Below are 25,361 nucleotides of genomic sequence, written 5' to 3'. Positions count from 1 at the left end.
CTTGCAGCCATTTCTGTTCTCTAGCTAGCCCTCAGGTGAACTATCTGACAACAAAGCTTCCCAGCTTTCCTCAACACCTTCCTCACCTCCAATGGGCCTCTTAGCACCAATATGATATTCCCCAGCCCCGTAACTATCAAGCTGCAGTATTTGGTTCAAACTTGTGTGCGTCTCAGCCTAACGTGCATCTGGTTTTCCTGCACGACTGCAGCCCGAAGAGCAAGAACGCAAATTCAGAGGCTTGTCTCTGACCTGTGTCCTACATTCCCCATAATATACACACACCACAAACTAATAAATCTATCAGCTCAGCACCCTACATTGCTGTCAGGTCAAGTTGGGAGTATGCACCAGCTCATGCCAGTAGCTAATGGGGTATTATATACTTCAAGTTGTCTTCAGTAACTGCTCTGTTCTGGCAAGAGCTAGCTGCATCCAAGATAAGTCTCAAATGGCAAAGAATATGATGCACCAATAAATACTTCCTTTCACCCACGCTCACAGATTATTTGCCGAAGGTACTCTACACAGTCTCAAATGTAGCAAGTATTTTGTAGGGGATACAGTACTCAGAACAGCAAAAAATAATAATAATAAAAAAAAAGGGATTCTGGAACAAAGAGAAAGCAGCAATTTGACTGAAATATGCTGCAAGTTAACTTCCTCTGATCCTCTGGTCTTCAGTTGCTGGGGGGCCAGGAAGGGCTGGCGGAGCCAGAAGCTATTAGGTCCATACTATACACTGAGTTTGGCACTTCAAAGAGCACTGCACATTTACCATTTAACCATAACCTTTCAACCTTTCATATTGCAAGAGTCTGGTTTCAGGACAGCAATACATAAATTGTGGGATCCAAATACTTGAGTTGTGGATCACAGCAACAGCAGTCAATTGGAACCAAATGCCCCAGGTGATGTGTGTAACACAGGCATCCTGTGCCAGCTGAGTGCCACAAACTCTTCTTCCTGGGATTTTGTTCCATGGCACTAGAGACAGCACTTTTGGGAAGGAAAAAAAAAAAAGTGAGCAGGGCCCCTCTGCTCTTGATTATACTTAGATCAATCTAGAGTAGCTCTACTGCAGCCAGTGTAAATTGCCTCAGATTTGCACCACTGAGATCTGGCCCAAATCTATAGCAGCTCACTTTAAACATATTCCCTAACTGAAAAACAAGACAAAACACTGTCTGAACTGAAAACATTTGAAAGACTGATTGTGGTTTAAATTTAAATCTGACTCATAGTGGGGTAATATGTTCCACAGCATCCTCCTTCTTATACCTCCAAGCAAGGAGAGAGATCCTTAAAGAAAACAGGTTAGACACTGTGTGGAGGGTATTCACTTCTTCCTAGACCCCATGTGAGTGCCACAGGAGTCCTTGGCATGGAGGGGACCATCCCCAACACAGAGAGACCAAAGGTCTGCTCCCCCTTGCTTGCTCATCATAATGCAGTGTCCCCCTGGGCTTTAGCCTGGTGCTGTACATTTATTTGCTTGGACATTTCATGCAGTACATCCCCTCATCCACCAACCACCAGCTACCCACATATGCAGTAGCGTCAGATAACAACAATGCTAAAATCCAGTGCTTTAGCTGCATTTTTGTGATGCTTTATGATGTGTTACCAAAACATGGCACTGCTTCCATAGGAAGCAATTATTACTTGTTATTGTTTGACCGTCTGTACATAATAAAACTACCTCAAAAACAATACCACAATGCTCCCTGAACAACTACTTTTTACCCCGCAAGGGTTTTCACTTGTCCAGCTTTGTGGTGTTGCCTATTTATTCTTTGGAATGCTTATTCATAAAAGGCAAGTTTTTTTTCTGAAGGGTGCAGGGACTCTATTCATAAATACAGAAGCACCTTAATAAAAGAAAGATGTGATGAAGTCTTCAAAGCAGGGAAGAAAACTGATGAACAAAGACATTCCCATAACAACCAAGCTTTATCTGATCAAATTCCAATAAAGCCTGCATTTGGCATAAATCTTTAAAAACATAGCAAGGGCCACTGGAGGATGCTAAAGCTTTTTTATTTAATATTACTCTTTCTCCCTCCCCCAGGAGTACTTTATCCCCTTAATATTTTCTGAAGTCTTGGTGCATATTAAGAAGTGCATCACGAAACCACAGTGCAGTGGAGAAGCATGGGAGAGCACTGGCTGCCCCTGAGGTTACACTGCTTCCCCTCCTTCCCTCCAGCTTCCCACTCTCCAACGTGCTGATAGCTCAGCAGCACCATGAGCGGATTAACCCTCACTTTCCAGCAGAAGAAATAACAGAAAAGATAGTGCCTTTAAATAACTTAATTCTTTATGGCTTCACTTAACTAGAGCCAAGAAAAGACAGAAGATTTTATACCAACATTATGAAAGAAGCTTAATTCCCACTTCTATGAGCTTTATGGTTTTTTTTCTACCTTAAAACTACCTAATTTGTGCACTGCATTTCCCATCTGCACAGGAACACACAGATGTGACCGACTAATCCTCAAATACCCAGAAAAGTATTTTGGGTGAAAAAAGACATTAAAGGAACTGCTTCTGCTCTCGGGGATTACCACTCACCCCCTGGCTCCAGCAGACTATTTGAAAGTTTGAAAGCTGGCAGCAAGATGCAGCACGTTTCACTGTGCTCTCTGAGCCTTGCCGAGCATCTTGAGAGCAGAGGCACAAGTTGAACAGAGGAAAACCAGCACTGCATGGGACTTTGCAAAGGGACTTAACTTAAATCCCATTAATTCCCTGGATACGCTCCCCTGTGATCAGTGAGGCTACCTGAGAAACCAGCTTAGACTTCAAAGCCTGCAAACACCACAGAAGAACCATGAACATGTGGCCAGGGAGCTGCCCAGCTCAGCAGAGTCCATGGACCTGAGTGGCAGGATGTGTCCAGGGCACCTCCAGAAGAATTCATCTCCAGGACCTACTGCCCAGGTGCAGCTGGCTTGGCCAGTGGATAAACAACCACTTGCTCCCAAAACAAACATATCAGGGTCCTCTCTGTTCTGACCTTACCGCTGTGTGTAGGGACAGGATCCTGCTGTTCCTGCTCTGGGGCTAGGAGCAAGGGGCCACGGCTCTGGCTCGCCATGCCAAGCAGCCCCAGACTGCCTTCCTGGAGTCAGTGCAAATAAGGGCTGCAGGAAAACACAGAGTCCTTCTCTGATGTGGTTTGGAAAAAGGAGCCAAGTGGAGCCGGAGGAAAGATTAGCTGAAAAGGTGCAGTCTTGCATTTCTTTCTCATTTTAAGGGTAGATCTGTAAGGTCAGAGGACCACACAAAGAAAGAATCAGGAGGAGAAACAAAATATTTATATTCTGCTTGCTTGTTTTTTCTATGTTCCCTGCATGTCTGTCTCTAACTGTTCCTAAAATAGTCCTTCAGAGCAGTATTGTCCTTTCTGCATCACTTGTGTGTACGCTGCTACTAAACTGCCACTGGACAAAATTGGATTGCTCTAGGAGACCTGCCTGTGGTCAGGGGCGCCTGCTTTTCCACTGAATCACAGCAAGAGAGCTCTTTCTCTCCCCAGGAGACTTTTGCCCCTTTCTTCCTGCTTGACTTAGAAAGAGGCAAAGACACAGCAACAACCATTCCCTGAAACTACAGGTATGAGAGGAATTTGAAAAACCCTCATCAAGAAGATCTCCTCGGCAAAGCAAAACACTAGAACAGTAGGCAACCCGAAACTTGGTGGGAGGAAAGAAAGAAAGAAAAAAAAAAGCTAATAATTAAACGTTGCTTATGCAAGACAAAAAACCACATTGTTGCTTCTGGGCACATCAGCCCTGGCAAGCCCAGCACTATCTCACAAGACAGGAAGCAGTGCTTATGCATGGCGGAGGAGGAGCAGCTGCACTTGCCAAACCTACCAGCAATCTCCTTTGCGAGGCTCTCTCTCCATGCATGGCTTTTCAAGCTTCAAGCAAATATACCTGAGAAAGTTTCCAGCCCCTACAGAATATATTTGCCTCTCCCACTTCCAATTAAATGCGCATCTTCCTCATTCTCTCTTACCCCCCATGTTTGTTCCCTCCTCCACTGTTTGACACCCCTATCACTACACAACCCTGAAGCTCCTCTAGCTGCACTATGGCACCAATGCCTCCTTAGTCATCCTTCCCTGCCTTCAGCTCCTTGTTCTACTCCATAAAGTTGACATTTTTAGTTTGAGGATGCTTCTATAGCATTGTCCTGCAACACATCCTCCTTTCCAACTTCTCCTTCCATTTGCTTGTTGTTAAACACTGCATAGTCTCAAACATTGTGATGGAGATTAGGCGTAGGAGGATTTAGGGACTCTGATACTCCTGCAGCAGAGCCAATGATAAGAAACCCAGGCAGTTCAGACCAGCCATCACAGAGGTAAGGTAGTACCTGCATACAAGCTTTTGGGGAGCAGTATGTAAAAGACTGCAAGAATTGGTAAATATGACCAAAGGGCAGGTAGGGGTGGAAGAGTAGAGGAAGGAGAAGACTAGAGAAGCTTATAAGGAGCAAAGAAGAGAGAAGCACTAGCAGGCAGCTCTCATCATTTTGATATGTTTTCTGCAGGGAAATGCTCCAGGAACAGCTTGTTTCTCTGCAGGAGAAGAAACAAGTACCATGCCTAGCATACACCTGGCACAAACACACTCACAGCTCACCGCCTCTGGCGAGCCTAATTCTTTGTTATAGAAAAGCTCTAATCCTACAATAACCAGCACCTCATTACTCACCCAACACTTCAATCAGTATGTCCCACCCAATCTCAAAAAGAGACTGCCTTACTCACCAGCTATATATTTATCTACAGGACCGAGGTACCTGCCCTAGGTGCAGGTGTCAGTCATTTCCATGGGCACAGGCTTGCTGGAGTCAGACTCTCTCAAATGAGCACCAGCTGTTTCTCATCACAAGCCAAGTTCCCAGCCAAGTAAAGGCCCTTTCTTCCCTACCTCCGCTGAACCCTTTGCATCCCGCATTCCTCAAACATGGAGGTGCAATGAGCTGAGCTCAGGTAATCTCAGCTGTATTCCTTCCAGCTGCCTGATTAACAGCCCTCAGAAAGCTAAGCGATGCCATTACCTCCATTGAGGATGTCTGAATAGTGAGGTCAAGTCAGAACATATGATCATTTTGACAGGTTGGTGTGGCAACAGCACAGGGACATGAAGCATAATTCTGTGTGACGGCTCTTACACACCAAGGACACCACTGACTTTCAAAGATTTCTGTTAGCTTTTTCTTTTAACAAGTGACATGTTATTTAGTCAACTTTTCTGCTGGTCTTTTCTTGGGAAGGCACACAGCCAGGTTGCAGTCTTGACAGCAAGCACCTGGTGACCACCTGCAGACCTAAACCCCATTCAATGGGGAATCAAAATTCTCTCCTGTTTAAATAATGTTTTAAAAACCCAGTGCATCTTCTCCTGCTGTCAGTCTCTAAGGCTGGCTTATGCTGTCACTCCAGCAAGCAGAAATTGCATCTCTGCTACAAGCTTAGTTCGCACTTGAGCATACCAGGCAGAAAAATGTGAACTTTGAAAGTGAGGGAGATAACTAACTTGAATTTGCACCCACAGGATCAGACCCAGGCTTTACTGTGCTGCAAACTCATGGCTGTGCTCAGGTGCAGCAAATGAGGGCAGCAAAAACAGGGCCAAAGAAGGGTTCAACATACTTTATTTAACAAGATGACTTCTTCCCTAGCAGGGTTTTCAGCTGAACAAATTCCAGGTTGGTAGAACAACCGTGAGTTTTAGCCAGTATAAAACTGCTAGGAGTTGATTCCTTTTTTTGCCGTTGGTTTTCTTGGTGAGACGAACTATACTTTACATGAAATATGCTCTAGAAAATAGTTCCACAAACATATGCACTGACTCTATGCAGTTGACCTTAATGGGTTTAGCATGTGTGCAAACTGACTCACTACCTAGGTAAAGGAGCCTCTGCTTGAGCTTGTTCACACGCAGAGGATGTTTTGTGGGGTTGTGATGGCTTCTATGCAAGACTGAATTTGCTTCTTCAGTGACAACACCATCTGACCAAGTTTACAAATCATCTCATGTCACTGGTTGAAGTGCAGGGTACAATTTGAAAACAAACAGAAAAAAGAAAAAATCTTATCAACACCCCAGAGTAAAACAGTCACTGGGTCATTTTCTTCCTCTCTCCTAAACTGCTGAATTTTCCACTGACTTGCTTCGAGCCCTGGACCACCATACAGAAGTCAGTCCTGAAACTGCAACGACTTGAAACTCAGTTATTAACGATGACATTTCTGCAAGGAACAGTTAATCGGCTTATCCTGAACACAGGCCAGAGAGAGGAATTTGATTTCTTCTATGTAACCTACAGTGTAGATCAGGCGTTGGGAGAGGGAGACCCTCAGAACTCCTTGCTTGGTGCCTTGTTCTGTCACTTACTTACAGCAAATCATCAACACGAAGCTTCCATACGCCACCTCCATCGCTATATGCTGAATGCTAGAGTCCTGAAGCACACTTTCTAGAAAAGTATGTGTATTTCAGCTTCATATGACTTTGAATGAAGTTCTTTCTAGCACAGTCACAGGAAAAAAGTTACCTTTGAAAGAAGGCAGTAATAGCCAGAGCCTTACCTGGTACAGCTCTATCCGCTGCTCCGAGACCCGCGCCTTTGAGTTCTGCAGGCGGAAGACCCTGAACTCGGCCTTCACCAAGTTGGAGGCATTCTTCTCCATCGCCGAGACATCAAATCTCACGATTCGGAAGTACAGGCTGTAATAGCTTGGTGGGATGGCATCTGCAAGAAGGCAGTGCGATTCTTTATGTATTTTTTCAAATGATATAATACATTGTTCTTTCATACAATGCAATGCAAGACAACCTCAGCGGTAAGGGAAATATCTGTAGAAGGATTCAGTTTCCAATAGGCAATTTAATATCATTAACAATTTAACCTCCCAAAAAACAACCCCACATGTGTTTGATTACAGGAACAGCAGATTAATAGAGATTAACAACCATTTCCAACTCTATTTCAGGGCATGCGTTTAACCCCATTCTTTCTACATACTGGTGGAAAATCTTGTATGCTTCTAAATTGGAAAAAAATCAGAACAGTTGGTATCTGGCAAATGCCTTCAGACTTGCACAGAGTTCACAGAGATCTACTAAGAAGACAAGTAACAGGAAATCATTTGATATGTATACTTTCTAAAACCCATTTTCCCCCAGGGCATGGAGTATAAATTAGTCAGCTTCACGTTTTGTTTCCTTTTTAGCTATTAAGGATTTTTATTGGAATAAAATATTCATTCTGATTATAGCAAGGGCAAAAATAGAAGAGGAAGAAGAAAGGGAAGTAAAAGACATGCAGGCAGTAGACATTATAAACAGAATTACATGTATATTGACCATTTGCAAGCAGTAAAATTCATAAATAAAAGCACCCCTCACTATATATTAGGGGGAAAGCAGAAAAAAGATTAAAAAAATAAAAATAAAAAAACAAAAAACAGAAAAATGGAATCAAGTCTTCAGTAATGGTATCAAAAGTATCAGTTTAGGTTTCAAAATAATCTCTTCCTCCTTCCCAGCTGTAAACCCTGACTGAGGTTAAGCAGCAAACTACTTTTGCACAATTCGGATTACCCTGAAGGGTTCAGTGATCATCTGAGGCTGTTCCACCTATTCCTGGCCAAGAGCACAAACAGAAAACCATGTGCAGAAAACTCTGAACATGCTCTGTATGTGTGACATTCTCCACACCCTGTTGTTTGGCAAGACTTTCCTCAAATTGCAGAGTGGGCACAGCGAGCCAAATTCAGGGATGAGTTGAAATGACTCAAAGGCCCTGATAAAATCTCCATTCAAGCCGAGGGAAAGGTTTCCTCTTCTCTTACATTTTGAAACGTACAAAGAAACAGAAGAAAGATGAAAACTGCATCGTGGCAGGGGGGAGGATTTTCAGCAGAGGAAGCAAACTTCATAGGCTTCCTTGGGGCAACACCTGCAGAAACACTTCAGATAATAATTATAAAATATTAAATTTTCCCACTAGCCACATAGTTCAGGATTTGTCAGACAGTGACAAGAGACAACAGCCTGCACATTAGAGAGGTGAGCAGTTAAGCTCCCATAAAGGTCAGAAATCCTGGTGAGGTTTCACGCTTGTGTACATGTCCCAGCTCTCCACCCATCCAGGCCATCCATCCATTCACCTACTAATGGAGTAAAGGACTTTCTTCTGGAAGATACATAATTCTTCATAGATGTATATACATAACACAGCACAGAGATTGGAGAACCAGGACATTTATCTTTACTTCTAGCTACTAATGATTAAAGATAGTTGGAATAAATCAGTAATGATACCTATTCATATTAATGAGACACATTAATAGCTAAGGACCAGCTCACAAACATTTAGTGCTTATAGACTGGCTGCCACTATCAGAACTTCTGATCAATGCAGCAGCCCCAGACTGCACAAGACAACACATTTAGCAGACTTAATGCTCAGTTACACGTGTAACATCCAGGTTGTGGTATCTCTTCAAGTAACTCTTTAAAGGCTCAGAATGACTACAGCATAAACTCCAAGTGCCAGTCAGTCACAGAAGGAATAAACTAACTGTATTCTCCTTATAATATTTACAAACACTCTTCCTCTAGATAATTCAGCCAAAATCATTTTTAGAATGGAAAGATGTAAAAACTCTTAAAAATAATCACAGAGATGAGAAAATCTTACAGAGAAAGGTAGAATCTAGGCCTCGACCATAGATGCATTATAAGTGAGAGATGACAAGTTCTCAAAATGCTTAAAAAATGCTCTGAAAGAGTACTTCCCATAGAAGACCCTCAATATGTAAAATTTGGAAGAGATATAAATACAAACAGGAAGCCCCAGACTTCCTCGTGGCCCGATGTAATTAGGAAAAGAAAGTTCTCAAATCTTCACATCTGCTGTGCTCCACAATAAACCCAAAGCATTGTGATCAGTATTGTCACCTACCAGCTACAACCTTATAATGAGAACTCAAAGCAAAAGGGTTATGAATTACCCCCACACCAGAATTTCTCCTCTTTACCCTGAGTAATACGTAAGTGCTTGTCTCTCTCAATGCTTGTTTTCTCTCTGAAGGAGAAATACATGAAAGTCTTCTGAGAAAAGCTTAACTGTATGTAATGATGATCTTAATTTTGATAGATTTTGAAAATTCTTAAGAAAGCTACTTGGTTCAGAGGTTACATCCTCATTTAGGAGGGAAACAATCTCTTGAATTTATTTTTCTACTATAGGAAACTCCAAGACTACTACTTGTTCCTCAGCCAAACCTAATCCTACTAGGAATATAATTTGGCATAATAACATGTATATATAAGATTGATGCTTCCAGGATGAGTTGTAAGTTGTCCTTCCCTGTCATTTATCTGAGGCATCAGCCTACAATTTAATTCCCTGTGGACAAGCCGAACTAGCAGACAGCCACTTGCCCTGGCACGGACAAACACTGTCCATCTTGACTTTATTTCAGATTCAAAAGTCCTATTTAACTGTCTGCTCGATTTATATTTAGCTTCTAACTTATTTCTAGAACTTTCTTGGACTTTGCTTGTAGCCTTTCTTTTCCATGTCTCTATTTTAGATACCATATATTATAAATCTGTGAATATGCATCTGAAACGATTTTCCTAAACCATCTCTCCATTTATACTTTTTCTCTATCATATATATGGAAAACAGTTACAGCCAGAGAAGGAATACTCTCTTAGTGTGCATGCTTTTGTGTTTCACTATGTGCATTTGCATACACACTGAATGAGTATTTACCTTCTGTTGGAAAGCAGACATAAGACAATGACAATGGAGAAGAATGAATTCTTATCTTAAATAAATTTCATCTCCCTCATGAGACAGTTTTATACCTCACAAAAAACATAAGAAGTATGATTTATTTATTCTATCATTCACAACAGTATCCATGGGAAGTCAACTCAGGAAAAGGCATTATTCATGGATAGCTAAAAAAAAAAAAAAAAAAAAGGCTTTTTGCTAGCTGGAGCCCTTCCTCTGCGAAAGAGTGGCTGTCTGCAGAATTGGGGGTTACATGAAAATTTATCAACATTAGGACAGAGAATTGAGATTTGCAACTCTCTGTAAGGGAAGGGGAAGAACCCTATAGAGTTTACAAGGGTTTGGATTAGCCTTTAAGTGATCTCAGATGCTGCAATTTATATCTCTGTGACTCTACCTTAATCTGAGAGTTGTATCAATGCAGTCTCAGTTGGATACCTCTAGACTCCCCTGTGATTTTGGCCCAGTGACTCCAGTAGACTCCAGGATAACCCTGAGCAAGTTAAGTCTGCAAACACTATAATACTGTTGCAGACCAGACTCCTTAAGTATTCTTTGAAAAATTATCATGAATGAGTGGAATCAAATCAGTATGTTTCCTGTAGCTAGGAAAACACAATTTTATTTTGGTTTGGAGAGAAAGGAATAGTGAATACAGTGAAAGATTCCATTTTTGTCACCTTTCAATTACTCAAGAATACAACCCACCCAAAATTTAATACTTCCAGCTATAATAATCATAATCGCATCCATCTCAGTAAGGCTGAGATGAGTTATAAAGCATAGTTGGAGAAGGCAAAGGCAGCATCCCTCCTCCTACCTTTAGTCCAATAGCTCTGTGTGCTTAACAATGAGCATTGCAGGATTAGCTTGTTTATTCTTTTTATATTCTTTTATTTTTTTCCTTAAATGAGCTGAAATTTCATCAGCCGCTTTACACAGGACAGTCCAAACTGTCAGGTTAGAAAGTATTCTGGTCTGTGAATATTTAAGTGCGTAAGGGCTTAAACTGTGGTTTCTGGGCTTCTTACTGACTGACCATTCAACATCTGGCATCCTCTAAGCTCCTGTGCCAGCAACCAGGACAGAAAGCAGCCCTACTCCAACGATGGGGGTGCAGGAGACCTATCCCAAAGTACTGAACAGGCAAGGCAACGGCATAGCTCTATTTAATATCGACACAGGGTGGACAAGCATCAACAGGAAAGACTGCACACATCTTCTCAATGACCATTCAAAATAGCAGGCTGACCCCTAGGCATCACTCCTGGGAGGAGAGCGAGATGGGTTCAAGCTTCCTCAAGGCAAAAGCGGGAACTGAAGGAGGTTGTTTCATCCTGGAGGTACACCCCAAGATAGGGACCCCCTGAATAACAGGATGACACTTTTGCCTTCAACAGCGGTGTCATATAAACTGAGGCTTCTGTTTCCATGGCTTTTCTCACAAGTACTGCGTGTACTGTCATTTCAAGGAAACAAAATGCTCTGACACAGCTCTTCTGAGAGCTGGGCTTGCTTGCTGGTGAGGAAAGTCCTAAATCCAATTGTATTCAAACACTTTTCTTTTTCTTTTTTTTTTTTCCTCTGAATTTTCATTTCTGCTATTGAAACAAACAAACAAAAGAAAAGAATCAATTATTTGCACAGCCCAAGATAGGAAATGTAAACAACTTTTCTCTTCTCATTGGAGGAGGCCAGACAGGCTGACTTCACACATACGCCGACACTGGAACGGCTGAGAGCTTCAATCCAATCCTTCCATCAAGGGCTTGCAATAAATGCTCCAAAGATTTATTTTTATTCCCTTTTGTGTTTATTAAACTTTGGAGGGTTTCTTTTCCCTTTTTCTTTTCTTTCTGGTGCTCTGCCCACTCCTTATTACAGCAGCTACAAAACATGGAGTGCCCTTTTTATCTTGCCCTCTTTTTTTCCCTCCTCTTCTTTCTGACTGCAGAACATGAATGACCATGTAGTAGGCTTTGAAGCAGCACATGCAAATATTTATAAGAGTTGCTTGATTGTTATTAAATGCAGTTGTTATGCTTTCCGCACTCTGGCAGGCTTCCCTAAACCCTCCAACTATTAGGACCAGTTAGGCTGTTCAGATTTCAGCTTACTGATAGCAAATCTTTTTTTTTTTTCTTTTCTTTCTTTATTTTTTTTTCAACAAGTAGCAGCCACTCTGCCTAACATGAGCTCTTTCTTTCCCCTTTGTGAATTTTGTTTTCTGACCAGTGCATGGGTGCCTATCACAACTGGGGCTGGACTGCCTTCAGGGATAGTCCAACACGGTAAGTGAAGCAGCATGCTCAGAGCTGCTTGAAGGGAAGGGCAACTTGCAGCAAGGCTTTGAAGCCACATGGCACAAAAGCAGCATGTGAGACGCTGCACAGTCCCCATGGCTAACTCCTTATTTACTTCTATATTCCAAGTTTTGCCCCTCAAAGCTGCCTTTACCTTCAACAAACAGTATTTGTATCTGTCAGCAACTGTTTTCAAGGCCAGGAGGCATACTGTGCTGGAATTAAACTGCTGGCAATACAGTGAATAAAGCTTTTGCCTGCATGGCTCTGGAGCAGCTTTTCTGTCAGAGCAGGGTGTGCATGCACCCACAGTGCGATGCAAGGCGTGACATACACATTCTGTTATTGCACCTGTTCCGAGTGAAGATCCCATACTAACAGCTGGTAGCTAGGCATCTTCCACTGAATGATCCCTAGATATGTAATTTATCCAAGGCTGTGGATGATTCAGGATTTCACATTACCCAACATGTTCACTCTCGGTGCACTTGGAGAGCCAACACTTAGCAAGAGAGATGGACAGGCATAGGCAAAGGATGACAGAGATAACTTCATCAGGAAGACAGAATGAGACCAGCTTGGGGATCCAATTGCTGAATGGTCATTTTAAAGGTCAGAACAACAAAAGCCTGAAATCTGAAACCACTTCCCTCTTTTATCACCAATACTGACTGCTGGACCTGTCATCCCAGTCAAATGGGGAAGCCTCAGTGTGTCTTCACTAAGACAATGGACTTTAGAGTCCGGAGGTAATTCCCCTTGGAGGAAAAACAAACAAACAAAAAACAACCTTACTCCCACAGGGACTCCTGCTGTAGCTATTTAAACAGGACTTTATTTCAGCAGTTACGCTAACAGATGCCAGCACTGAAGATGTTTTCTTATTTTAATAACTTCCTACTATATAGATCAGCTATATATCTTACTATGTATTGGCTAATTTTTTCTTTCTTTGTAATGAAGACTCATTGAGCTCCTGACATTCACCAGGGAATACATACACGTAATTATTATGCTATAAACCGGCTATGAGGGCTCAATAAATGTCACTAGCAGACTCCAAGGTGCTCACAGCAAAGATGCCTGGCAGCGCTTACATAGCACAAATGCACTTTTTATTTTTTTTCTGCCTATGCAGTCTCTGTCAAACTTCACACCTCCACAAAGTACGCACCACTGAACATCTGTATGGACACAGGTTTGGAACAAAGTAATTACCAGACTTTGTGACATACATCCCACTGTTGCACCACTAGCTACTCTTTTAAAACACACTAAGATTTACTCCATCAGCCAAAACACAAAGGGGAGTTAAATCTAATAACAAAGAGAAAAATTGCAGGTGCATTGCACTTCATCTGAAAAGATGACCAAAAGCCTCACAGAGAGTCTGTGCAGTCATTCTCTTGTTGATGATGGAGGTGTTGCTGGCTACAAGGGGACAGTGAGTTAATGTGCCACATGCTAGCACAGAAAGACCCAGCTTCTCCTCCCAGGCTCTGCTACGAATGCTAACATGCAGCAAGCAGAAATGGATTAACCCCTTTTGTACTTTAAGCCAGACCTTAAATACTAGACCAGATTTTCAGGTGTTCAGCAACCAACACTTTGAGGCATCTTTTTTTTTTTTTTCCTTTTATTTTCCCCCCAAATGTCCCTAGAATGAGATGTTGCAATTGAATGTTTCCAGACTGATTTTCAGATATCCAAACTGTTCCTATAAACTTTTGAAAATTAGCTTTGAGTTTTGACATAGAAATGAAGCTGGATCTGTTTTGGCCTGCCAACTCCAGCTGTGGGTGCTGAGACATACAGAGAACATTGACCTTAAATCTTGCCTGTTCCTTGGCTCTCTTCGCCTAAAAACATACAGCAAAAGGTCTCTGCCAGTCTCTGTGAGCTGGGGTATAGCCACATATATAGAAAATAATAATAATTTAAAAAATCAGAAACAAAACTGCAGGACTGGAGGGCAGGCCACTGGGCTACCCAGAAAAAGCAAATTAATGAAAAAGCTGAAAAGTCAGAAAAATCTCCTGTGAATCTTTTAATACTGAGTATCATCACCTGCTTTCACCTATCTGTTTCACACTGGGTGTCAATGTGATTGTATCCTGTGTTTTTGCCTTACCCTGCAACTGACTGGACCATTAACAAACAAATACCCCACTGAAACAATGCATTGTCTGAGCAGAGGCAGCAAGAAAAAGTGATGCTCATAGAATAATCCTTTTCAGAGTCAGACTGCACCGTGCCTCCCCTGCCCTCCACAGTTGCTTATTTGAAAAAAAAAAAAAAAAAAAAAAAAAAGATTAGAAAATCTGAATGGGTTTCAGGATTGGAAGAAAACTACTTAAGAAATGTATATGACAGTGCAGAGTTCTTCCATACACCCTATGCTATTTATTTCAGAGGAAGTCTTGTACAAAGCATTTGACACTGTCCTGACACCTTTGTCTCTAAATTGGAGACACGGATTTGACAGATGGACCACTTGGGTGGGTAGGAATTGGCTGGATGAGTTGTGGTCAATGGCTCGATGTCCAGGTGGAGACCAGCAATGAGTGGTCCTCAGGGGCTGGTATTGGGACTGGTACTATTTAACACCTTTGTCTGTGACATGGACAGTGGGATTGAGTGCACCCTCAGAATGTTTACTGATGACACCATGCTGTGTGGTACAGTCAGCACACTGCAGGGAAGGGATGCCATCCAGAGGGACCTGGACAGGCTTGAGAGGTGGGCCCATGGCAGCGTGGGCTGCATTAAAAGAAGCATGGCCAGTAGGCTGAGGGAAGTGATCGTCCTCCTCTGCTGTTGTGAGACCCCACCTGGAGCACTGTGTTCAGCCCTGGGGCCCCCAGCACAAGAAGGACATGGACCTATTAGAATGAGTGAGGTGGGCCACAAATATCATCAAAGAGCTGGAGCACCTCTCCTATGAAGACAGGCTGAGAGAGTTGGGGCTGTTCAGCCTGTTCAGCCTGGAGAAGAGAAGGCTCCAGAGAGACCTTACAGCGGCCTTCCAGTACCTAAAAGGGGCCTGCAGGACAGCTGGGCAGGGACTCTTTGTCAGGGAGTGTAGAGATAGGACAAGGGGTAATGGTTTTAAACTAAAGAAGGGTAGTTTTAGATTGGATATGCGGAAGAAATTCTTTACTATGGGGCGGTGAGTCACTGGACCAGGTTGCCCAGAGAAGTTGTGTATGCCCCAGCCCTGGAAGTGTTCAAGACCATGGTGGATGGGGCTTTGAACAACCTGATCTAGAGAGAGTTGTCCGTGCCTATGGCAGGGGACATGGAACTATGTGATCTTTAAGGTCCCTTCCAACCCAACCCATTCTGTGATTCTATGAAGTCAGGTATCTGTGCAGGCTGTCCTGAGGAAAAAGGAAATATCTATGCAATGCTATAAGAAGATATCTGGAAGTAAGGCATACCGGTAGCATACAGATAGCATGCATGCGGTTTATATCTTCAAATGTGTGTTAGGGTAAGTCAGCACAGAGATTTCAAAAACTTTTGTTATTGTTCCTTTACAGCCACAAGGCAGTCATCAGGTAATTACAAGTCACAGTCACGATCTTTTACAAACTTTCCTGTCCCAAGACTGTGTTCTGGCGAATAACCCTGAATTCCTCTAAGAAATGGCTCTTTTGTTCTGCAGCTTTTAAGAAAGCAAGAACTGCCTCAAAGACCATTTCTGCTATAAAACTAAATTCTTAAGTATTAACTTTTAGCACAGTTAGACCAAGTTCTAAGCCTCGAATCAAATGCCTGGACCAAAACCTCTGAAGCTGGAAATGGATCAAAAGCCAGTTCACGTTGCTGAAATCCATAGCTAAAATGAAAGGGGAAACTGTCCAGTCCCTTTTAGGAAAAAAAATAGGAAAAAAAAAAAAACAAAACAACTCCCCCAAAAAGCTAGACGTGGTGTGAATGATGCTCTTATAGGAGATGAGTGTAGAGAATGTCCCAGGCTGTGCTGTGCTCTGCCCCTCTCAGCTGCACCTCTGAGGATGAAGCAGCACACATAGCACAGTCCTGCACCCGTTCTTCTTACCCCTGGAAAAACAACAACAACAACAAAACCCCAGCTATTTGCTTATTTGCAAAAGCTGAAGAAACAGGAAATGTGGGTGAGCTAGCTTCACACAGACCACCTGCAAGTCCCCCTCAGATGTATGCTGCTCCGAGCATGCTTCTGCCATTAAGACTGCTTGAAAATGAATCTTCTGAAGGAAAATTCCGTAACACGAACTCACCCGACTCTCCTCCCTACTTGACTTTAAATCTTTCCAGGCTGTTGGCTTGTTTTCCCTCTTCCATGCTGAATTGAAGGGAGTGGGTATTGCAAACAACACTTACGCATCACAAGAGAGCTATTTTCAGGTCTTAATTTTGAGCCGTTGAGCAGTGTTCAATTGGGGTAACCTAATTACTTGGGAGTATTCTGGAGAGTGGTAAATGCCAATTTTTCCATTCTGGCCCACCTTTCAGCATATACAAATCTCCACACATTTTAGAAAGCCTGAAAGGTCTGACCCCAGTTCTCTCCTGCATGAAGTCCTATTTACACATCTCTCATGCAGAGGAGCCAAAAGGGAATGCAAATACTAACCATAGCACTATCTGTGTTGCTCAACAAACAAATCTTAATCTTGTGGCATATTAAAATGTATGGGGGAAAGAAACAGTAGAACGGTTCTCTTTATTGAACATAACCCCCACTATAATCTCACTGCTGCTTATGCAACACTACAGCGTTAATAGCATCAGGAAAAACACATCCTCAGATGTGTCCTTTGCTCCTGGGTCTCACACTATGATGGCAAGCCCACGACCACGCATTCCCAGTGGGAACTGACAGATCCTTTTCTGCTGGGGAGACACACAAGTAGGAAAGTTGCAGCATCCATCAACTGGCATTAGTGCAAGATACAAAAGTACCAAAGCCCCTCTGAAATCTGAGCGACATTTTGGTCCTGCTGAAGTCACTGACAAACCACTTTTAAAAGAGTCAGGAATTTATCTCCACACTTGTAAGCACAGAGAGGATTTTCAGCACAAGAAAACCATCTCCAGCTTCTCTGCTTCCTGTTCTCTGTGAAATTAGGTTGCCAACAAAAGTTTCTTCAGCTTTCAGCAGTTATTTTGTGAACGTTCAAGGAAGAAGAACTCCTTTCAAATCCCCATCAGGATCCTTTGAATGAGATCCCAGGTTATCATGTATCACCACTGAAATCAAATATGTAAATAGATGTGTGTTGTGCTTGGAAAATTCTCAGGTATGTACTTTGCTATTCTGCTTACACTGGAATGTAAGAAAAATACTCCTAGTGTCTTTCATCTCTCTCCACAAAGGGCTGCTCCTCTTTCAGCTAGGAATCATAAGCAAGAATTGCAAGTACAGTCTCTTATCTCCTCTGGAGAAAAAAAAAAAAAAACTTGTCAGGGAATATGAACCAACTTTCCTCAATGGCAAAATAAGATCAAACTTGCATTTGCATGCATTGTTTAGCTGCTTATGACTGCGACAACTACAGTGACCTAAAACAGGTCAGATTAACCTTCTGCCATTCACAAGACTGACCAACAGCTTTCCTCATTGGAATGACCTTAATTTTCCTCTCTCACATCCCAACCTTCTTCTGGTTGCACACTACTGAACTGGTACCTTCAGAAGTAATCTGTAACCAGAGACCTCTCCTTGAGTAGGCTGAAGGGCCAGATATGATCGCAAGCCCAACCGCATTACTTGTATATCATACTGCTTTATACAACCACCTGCAGTGGCTAAAAACCCCTAAGCAGTCTTCGAGCCTCCTAAACCAAGTAACCTTAAGTCATTTTTATCTACAAGAATATTTTCCCTTCTCCTCTCAACAGCAGATTAGGTGTAAGGTTAGATGTATGGGTGTGTGTTTGAGAAAGGGGCTATATATGTTTTTTTGTTTTCTCTCTAAATCCTTCCTCTCCTTGGCACCTTCCTCATGAATTTCACTTACACTGACAGCCCAGCCAGCAGGATTAAACCTGGCTTCACAGTGTTATCTCAGTGCCAACTTACTAATGAGCTATGCTTAAAAAAAATACATTGTGCAGACATACTTTCATTGAATCTGTCAGAATCCATCAAAAACTGTGAACATAAGCCAGGTGAAGAAAGCAGGGCTCCTTGAGCTATGCCTCGGGCAGAGAAGGCAGAGGATGGTGCACCTCGCAGGTGGGACCTGGGGAGCCCACCCCAGTGGGCAGCTCCGCTGCAAGGGATGGAGATTGAACCTGACCTTCAGACAGCAGCACAGGCATAAACTTTAAATGCAAGAAATCAGGTTAGAATGTTTCCAAGGCTAACACCTCCAAGCAAAGGGACTCAATGCTTCTTTTAATGTGAGACGTGGTTAGCCAGCATATGTCTCTGTCTGTAAAATTAGGCCATTCACCAAATATCAGTTAGGTGCAGCTTGCAACTCCTACGGCAGACACGCTCACCACAGGCTCCGACTTGTGCCTTTAGTGCTGGATGACTTGTGCTGTGCTTTAAGTCTGTGAACACACATCTGCATTTTAGTTTTCTATGTGGAAGGGCTCCTAATCACAAGTATTATTATGAAATCCAAGAGGATGGCTGGAAATCCCTTGGATATATCCTCAGGATTATACACTGCTATGGCAAAGCAATGCTATACAAGTCTTCTTTACAAAAAATGTACCACTGCAGAACAAAGCTGTGCTGGAAAGAAAACAAAACAAAACAAAACAAAGCAAAAACTGGAAAACATTTTGAATTATTTAAAGAACTACTAAGAGAACTTTCCCCAAATCCAATTTTCTCCAACAGTGTCACAACAACCACAAAGCCGTCATACATGACAAACTCAGTGGTGTTGAAATCAAGGAAATGGCAGTGGAAAGAGATTCTCGGGCTATTTCACAATTCAACTTAAGCCGTTCATACTGATGCGTTTATATGTCTCTCCACCTTAGCACAAAATAATCTAAATATCATTTCTCTTGTTTTCTAGGGAAATGTTTTATTTCACCTCTATTCATCTAGTGGTGGTTCAACCAACTGGAAATGAATGTGAGATAAGCCATAAAATCAGTCTGGATATTTAGTAGGAGAGCAGGGGAAGAAGCCTATCTACTCTGCTGGAGAAAAAGAGCATGAGCATTTGCTTTACTTTAACACAGTCCTGCTGAAGTAATCTTATGAGCTCTCCTAAGGAGCCATTGGCTTTAAAGCTGTCCTGCCTCAGAATCTCTAGCAGAAACGGAGAATGGTATGTATCCAGCATTCATGAAACTCCTCAGAGTGAGACCTCACAGGACCAAATCCTTGATGCATCTCACATGTGCAATGCGATTTTCATTACCGCTTACCCAACCCACACAAGCTCTGTATTTAGGGGAGACCTCTGTACAGGAATGACAGTGGATGTTACTTTTCATGCTTGTGCTATCAATGGCCTTCCAGTTCAAACCTGCAGTGAGAGAGACAAAGATGACTGCCAACTTTCTGCAGGCAAGCAGAGATTTACCTGTGAGGCTGAGCTTGTCCCGTTCACCTCAAGCTGGCTAATGGACAGCCACCTGCTACCAATGCTCTCCAGACCTCCCCAGCCTGGATTAAACTTCAACCCAGACAGAGCCATCTAGTCTTCCATTTTTTTTTCTTTTTTAAAAGGGAAAAGAATACAGTTTTAACTGATGGAAGTTGGTTAACAAAGATCCTTTGCGCAATGATCAAATTAAATACAGTATTCTACAGAACGCAGCAGGGGCAGTGATTTTTGCTCCATCATGGATGACTTTACTGATGAAGAGAATACCATAAACAATGTCCTACTCTAACACAGAACCTGGAAGTGGTGGCATCCTACTGTCATACGTCTGGAGCACAAAGTACTGCATGTTATTTATGGCTGCAGAACACTACATAAGACAATGTGCTTTTGAACTGCTGTCTCCTGAACTATCCTCTTTCTCTATCTTATACAGCCCCCATGACCACGGTTGTTAAGTTCACATCTATTATTCATCACAGTTCGTGGTAACTCTTTTACTTTTGCTGCCTCATCTCACTTGGAGCACTCCCATTATTTCATTCCTTTAAACCACTGTGCCTTTTCCCCTCTTCAAACTTTCCTTTCTCTTTAAACTTATGATTATTCTTTCATTAGAGCATTTTGTGGCGCACTCTAAGGACAGCGAGATGAAATTTAAAAACACAAAATGAAACAACCAAAAACAGCACAATTATACTCTCATGTTCTGCACAATACAATAATGTACAATTTGTAAGAAACTGAGCCAATATGCAGATTGACAATGAAGTTCACCATCAAGTTTCACTCTCTTCTGGAAGGGAAGGAGAGTAAAATTGAATATAGAATCACAAAATACATGAAATGAAATAAGCTTCTGCAAATGAAAGTTGCCTGTGAAAATAGTTTCCAGGTCTATGGTTTTAATTACTACATAAATGAATGGAAAAACGGATTAAGGAATTTGCACAATTGTAACACATCATATTTGGAATTGCAGCATTTTTTTCAGCTACAATAGCATGGAGGCATAATCAAATAAAGTCCAACTGAACTGGATCCAGCTTCTCCCTCATGTTTCGGTTTTGTAGACAAGAATCTGAAATCATACTCCAGAGCATTCAGATGGGACTGCAACATGAAGTATCTGGCTGACTTTGCAAATCTTTCTCATTTCTTCTCAGGCTTTGGACTTTACAATTTGATTAAAACTGCTTATGCGTTCCAGTCATTCATCTCTGCTCATTTACCAGCTCTGTTTGTAAACAAGATTTCAAACACTGATTGAGCCACAGACCATGGTCTCCTCTACAGAAGCAGCCCAGTGACTAGACAAAACCATCTGGTTACAAAAGCAAAGCATGCACAGGAGCAAAAGTGTTAAAACCACTCTTGTGCTCTTGTAAGAACTGGTTCATGTTTGGAAACACAATAACCTCTACAAATTCTAGAGCTTTTCACCCATGGCTAGAGTAGGTCTTTCATTTTTTTTCCCTTCTTTTGCTTTTCTTTTACTGCCATCCACACTGATTTTAGTCTGAATAAATTGCCCATGAGCAACTGCTCTTTACACTGCCTTCATACAAGTCAGTTACCCAAGAAGAATTTAGCATGCTGTACCAGCTCATTCAAGTTTTTCTTCTTCAAGCCTAAAATCTCCCTAACTCCCCTCTCCTCCACAGGCCTGCTCTTCATCTCCAGACGGACTGAAATCTGGTAAATATTACACTTACAAGGTAACAGGTCTGGAATGCAAAGCATCTGAAGCTCAGCAGAGTCTCTTCTTGGCACCTCAATATACGTACTTTGTTGCCAACTGCCAAACAGTGTTCAACTGGCTTTATTCAATTCAAATGAAGATATTAAATCCCAGGACTGTAGAAATATGTTTACCAATCAAGACCACAGTTAAAAGAAACGCCTTCATGAGGGAGGAGACAAATGCTACTTGCCTTTTTAGCATCCCTCAAAAGTACAGTGTCTTGAATAAACCTTTCAATCTGGAATATATGTTTACATTTTTGGTATCATCTTTCATAAATATAGGACAAAAAAAGGGAGATAAGGGGTGGTTTGGTGTGCTTTTTCCTCTCATAGAAGATCCCCCCTCGACAATATCTTCTGTACAACAGCAATGACCAACACATTCCAATCTCTGACATTTTATGGCAAGCTTTACAGAATGGTACTGTGAGCCAGCTGAAGGCCTTTCCTGGAGGGAGGGTCTGGCATATATCTGCCCTGCTTATACAGAACTAGTCCTAGTGTTCAATGAATTAGAGAAGCCAGACTGAAAGCATCTGTCTTTCACACTAAAGAAGACAGAAGGTGCATTTACCTGGCCTCTTCCTCATGCACAAAAGATAGTGCTGATGCTAAGGAATAATAACAGACGTATAATGAAACAATTAAGTTCAAATTCTCTTTACAACCAAGCATTATTGAATATCATTACATAACACAGCTTGGGAAGGAAAACTTGAACTGTTTCTCACCTGCTAATTTAGGGCTAAATCCATGCAGAGTTACAGGCTCAGTCTTGAAAAGTGCTAACTTCAAAGGTCTTCATTCAGAACTGCAAGACCCTCTGAAACTGGAAGAGCGCTTCTAAATTTAATATTTATTCCTACTAGCTTAATTACATGGATTAGATTCTTAACTTCCAGCATGAGTTAGGAAGAGACTCTTCCCTCCCATGTGAATGAATGGCTGGCCTTGCCTACATACCAGTACTTACCCTGAACTATAGCTGGCTACATTGTAAAGACTTCTTTAAGCAAGAGGTGCCAACTTGTTCAAGAAGCATTTATAGATCAGGATGGAAAAATTATAATATAGTGTGTAGAATTCAAAATGCAAGTAAGAAACAAACACATCTTTCTCCTTCTTCCAAAACTATCAGTGGTGTCAGGAATTTTTGTCACTGTAACAAAAGGTAAATAGATTTTCTTCATATTGCAGATTATAGAATTGCCTACCTAAATGGCTTACCTGTCCGAAATGAAAACATTGCTCAATTAGAAGTGACTGTGAAAGGAGCAAAGACATTTTCTAATTCATTTTTCTAATTTTCTCTTTCATTCATTCTACTAAGACATTTACAAAATAAGCCCAAACTAGAGGTGTCCAATATCTTGTCTGTGAAAAGGTGCTAATAATAAATGTCATCTTACCCCATGATAAAACTTTACCTCAGACATAACCTCACTAATCTACATTTAATCTACAAAGTGCTCATATATCTCAAGGCACTCTAAGGACTCTGAAATGTTACACCGTTTCTAACCTAATCCTCAGAAGCATGAAAGTTTACTCTCGTACTCTCACATGTGAGAAGTGCATTTCTTTACTGAAGCTAAGGAAAGAAGACTACTTCATAAGAACATGACTGTGAGACAGCTTGCCAAGATACTAAAAACAAAACAAAACAAACAAAAAGCAACACCCACACACAAAACAATCAAACAAACAAAAAGACAACCAACTGACTGAAACACCCAAAGCCCATACCATGTCCTTTCAGCCTGCACAACAGGAGACAGCCAGCCCTTCCACCAAGACATTGCCATGGTGTCTGCACTCTTGCAGGCATGCAAGGATGTAAGTCCTCTTCCACACAAGCCTCAGCAAAACCACTGTCATTTTGATGGCAGTGGAAAAAGCCAACAAAATGCTATTGAGCTGGTATTAAGTATCTCAGCTCAGTATTAGACCTATCAGAAACACAGAATATCTCTAACCAATGGCTCCATTTCAGCCCCTCCATATTGACACCAGACCTGGAACTGAGCAGCTCCTGAACTCAGTGCAGATTTTACCTCTCAGAATACCAAGTGGAAAAAAGCAAAATCCAAAAAATCCTTTTTGAATCCAAAAAGACACCAATACTCAGCACAGATGTTTATGCAAGAACATCTGACTAATGGTAAGTAAGATCTTACCATTGCTTCTCAGACCACGTTGGTTCATTTGAACATTTTTTAAATATTTTTTTTATTTTTAACTCAGTGCTAGAAACGTTCTAAATACTGATGACTAGAAATGATTTACTCCAACAGACTACTTTTTACTCAAAACCACCCTCTTCCTGTCTGGTCTAAACTGTGGTCTCCAAGCTTTACTGGACCAAGCACACTGAGAGTTAGTTAATAACTCTGTTGTGAGTAAGTGATATCCTCTCCAGCACACTTCAGAATGGTGATAAGTTAAAAAAAAAAAAAAAAAAAAAAGCATTAAAAAACACCCTACTGTTAAGAGTTTGAACTAATATTTATTATTGCTTTTACAAAAACTTTGGTATTTCTGAAATATATATATATAAAATCATTTTTCTGAAAATTTTCAGGCTAACGTAGTACGATGTCCTAGACAGCTTTCTAAGTCTTAAAACCATCCTGTTTCAAATATTGGTTAATGCAAACCTGGAAAGTTGCCTTGTCTAGAGTAAAATCACATACAGATTGAAAAAAAATTAAGTTTTCTTGTTACAATATATGCAGTTTTTATATTTTAACCTTCTAGTGTTGGGAATAGAATAAGAGAGTTGTGGAAAAAGAAGGATAACACAGAAGGGTACAGATTACTGTGACAGCTACTGCTGCAGGAACGTACAAGGTAGCAGAGGGAAGTACAGACACATTACCATCACTTTATAGCATGTTCCCTCCGTGTGACAGGTTGACAATTGAGAGATAAATGGTACAGGCTCCTACCACAATGGACACTCAGTTTTTGTCTGTACTACTCATAGCTGAGTATTCGTGTTTACAAGGCTAGTCTAATTTTCTGGCACTAAATGGAAAAGCTGGATGGATCTAATTGGATTTTCCAAAGCGTAAGACAAACATCTTTCACCAAAATGGATGCTAAGATTATCAGTTACTCAGAGTGTGGCTACCTGTTTCAGATTCATCTACAGAGGACTGGCTTCTAAGTACACATCACCAAGACTGAGCTTCTGATCCCTTATCATTGTTGAGTTGGTAGCTATCATTACATGCCAACCAAACCTTCCTCACACCAAAGCAGACATCACTACAACAAAACTGCGGCACGAGGCAACTCTGCATCAGAGATACCTGAGTGACAAGGGTATAAACAGAGCCCCCCAAACAGGCTCACAGAATTGCCACGAGAATGGAATTGGACCCAAGCCTAACAACTGATGACTTTTTGCCTGCATTTCTTAATGGTGATTTTTGCTCAATTACTTTCAACCCTTTACTTCTAACTGAAATTTCACTTGTTCTGTTTTACTTTCTCAGTCTTCCCTTGAACAATAATTACTCCCCACCCAAAAAAAAAAAAAAAAGCCTTTCTATTTCCAAGCAACTTACTTTCTGCTTTCCTGGGCGTGCGTAAATGTTTGAGACAAAAATTCGCTAGTGAAAGAGACATACATGCAAGCAAACACACGCATACACACACACACGTGCATGTGAAGAAACCAAAAATATAAAAGAATATATATTTCAGACTAACAAGATTATATCCAACTAAATATTAGAAAAAGATGTTCTGACCATTTATGGTTCAGAAGGATCCAAAACTAACGCAGACTCCAGACAGAGATCACATTCAGTGAAAGAACTCCACAAATTGCATCATATAACACCATGACTGCGATAAATAATATGGATAGCAATTACAGAGTCAACGTCTGCATTTCTTAAAG

At 41.5% G+C, this 25,361-nt stretch overlaps 1 protein-coding gene across 1 annotated transcript in view; it reads right to left on the bottom strand.

Annotated features, from left to right (window-relative positions):
- Positions 1–25,361, bottom strand: part of TGFB2 (transforming growth factor beta 2) — a 72,126-nt gene that overhangs the window by 19,317 nt on the left and 27,448 nt on the right. Inside the window, exon 2 of the mRNA XM_080585079.1 lies at positions 6,611–6,774. Coding sequence (XP_080441205.1) covers positions 6,611–6,774 — 164 coding nt within the window. The remainder of the gene's footprint in view (positions 1–6,610; positions 6,775–25,361) is intronic.

The sequence above is a fragment of the Anser brachyrhynchus genome (assembly GCF_964034855.1).
Source record: "Anser brachyrhynchus genome assembly, chromosome: 3".
Lineage (NCBI taxonomy): Eukaryota > Metazoa > Chordata > Aves > Anseriformes > Anatidae > Anser > Anser brachyrhynchus.
Note: the sequence above shows the minus strand (reverse complement) of the source record. Positions and strands in the feature narration are given on the sequence as shown.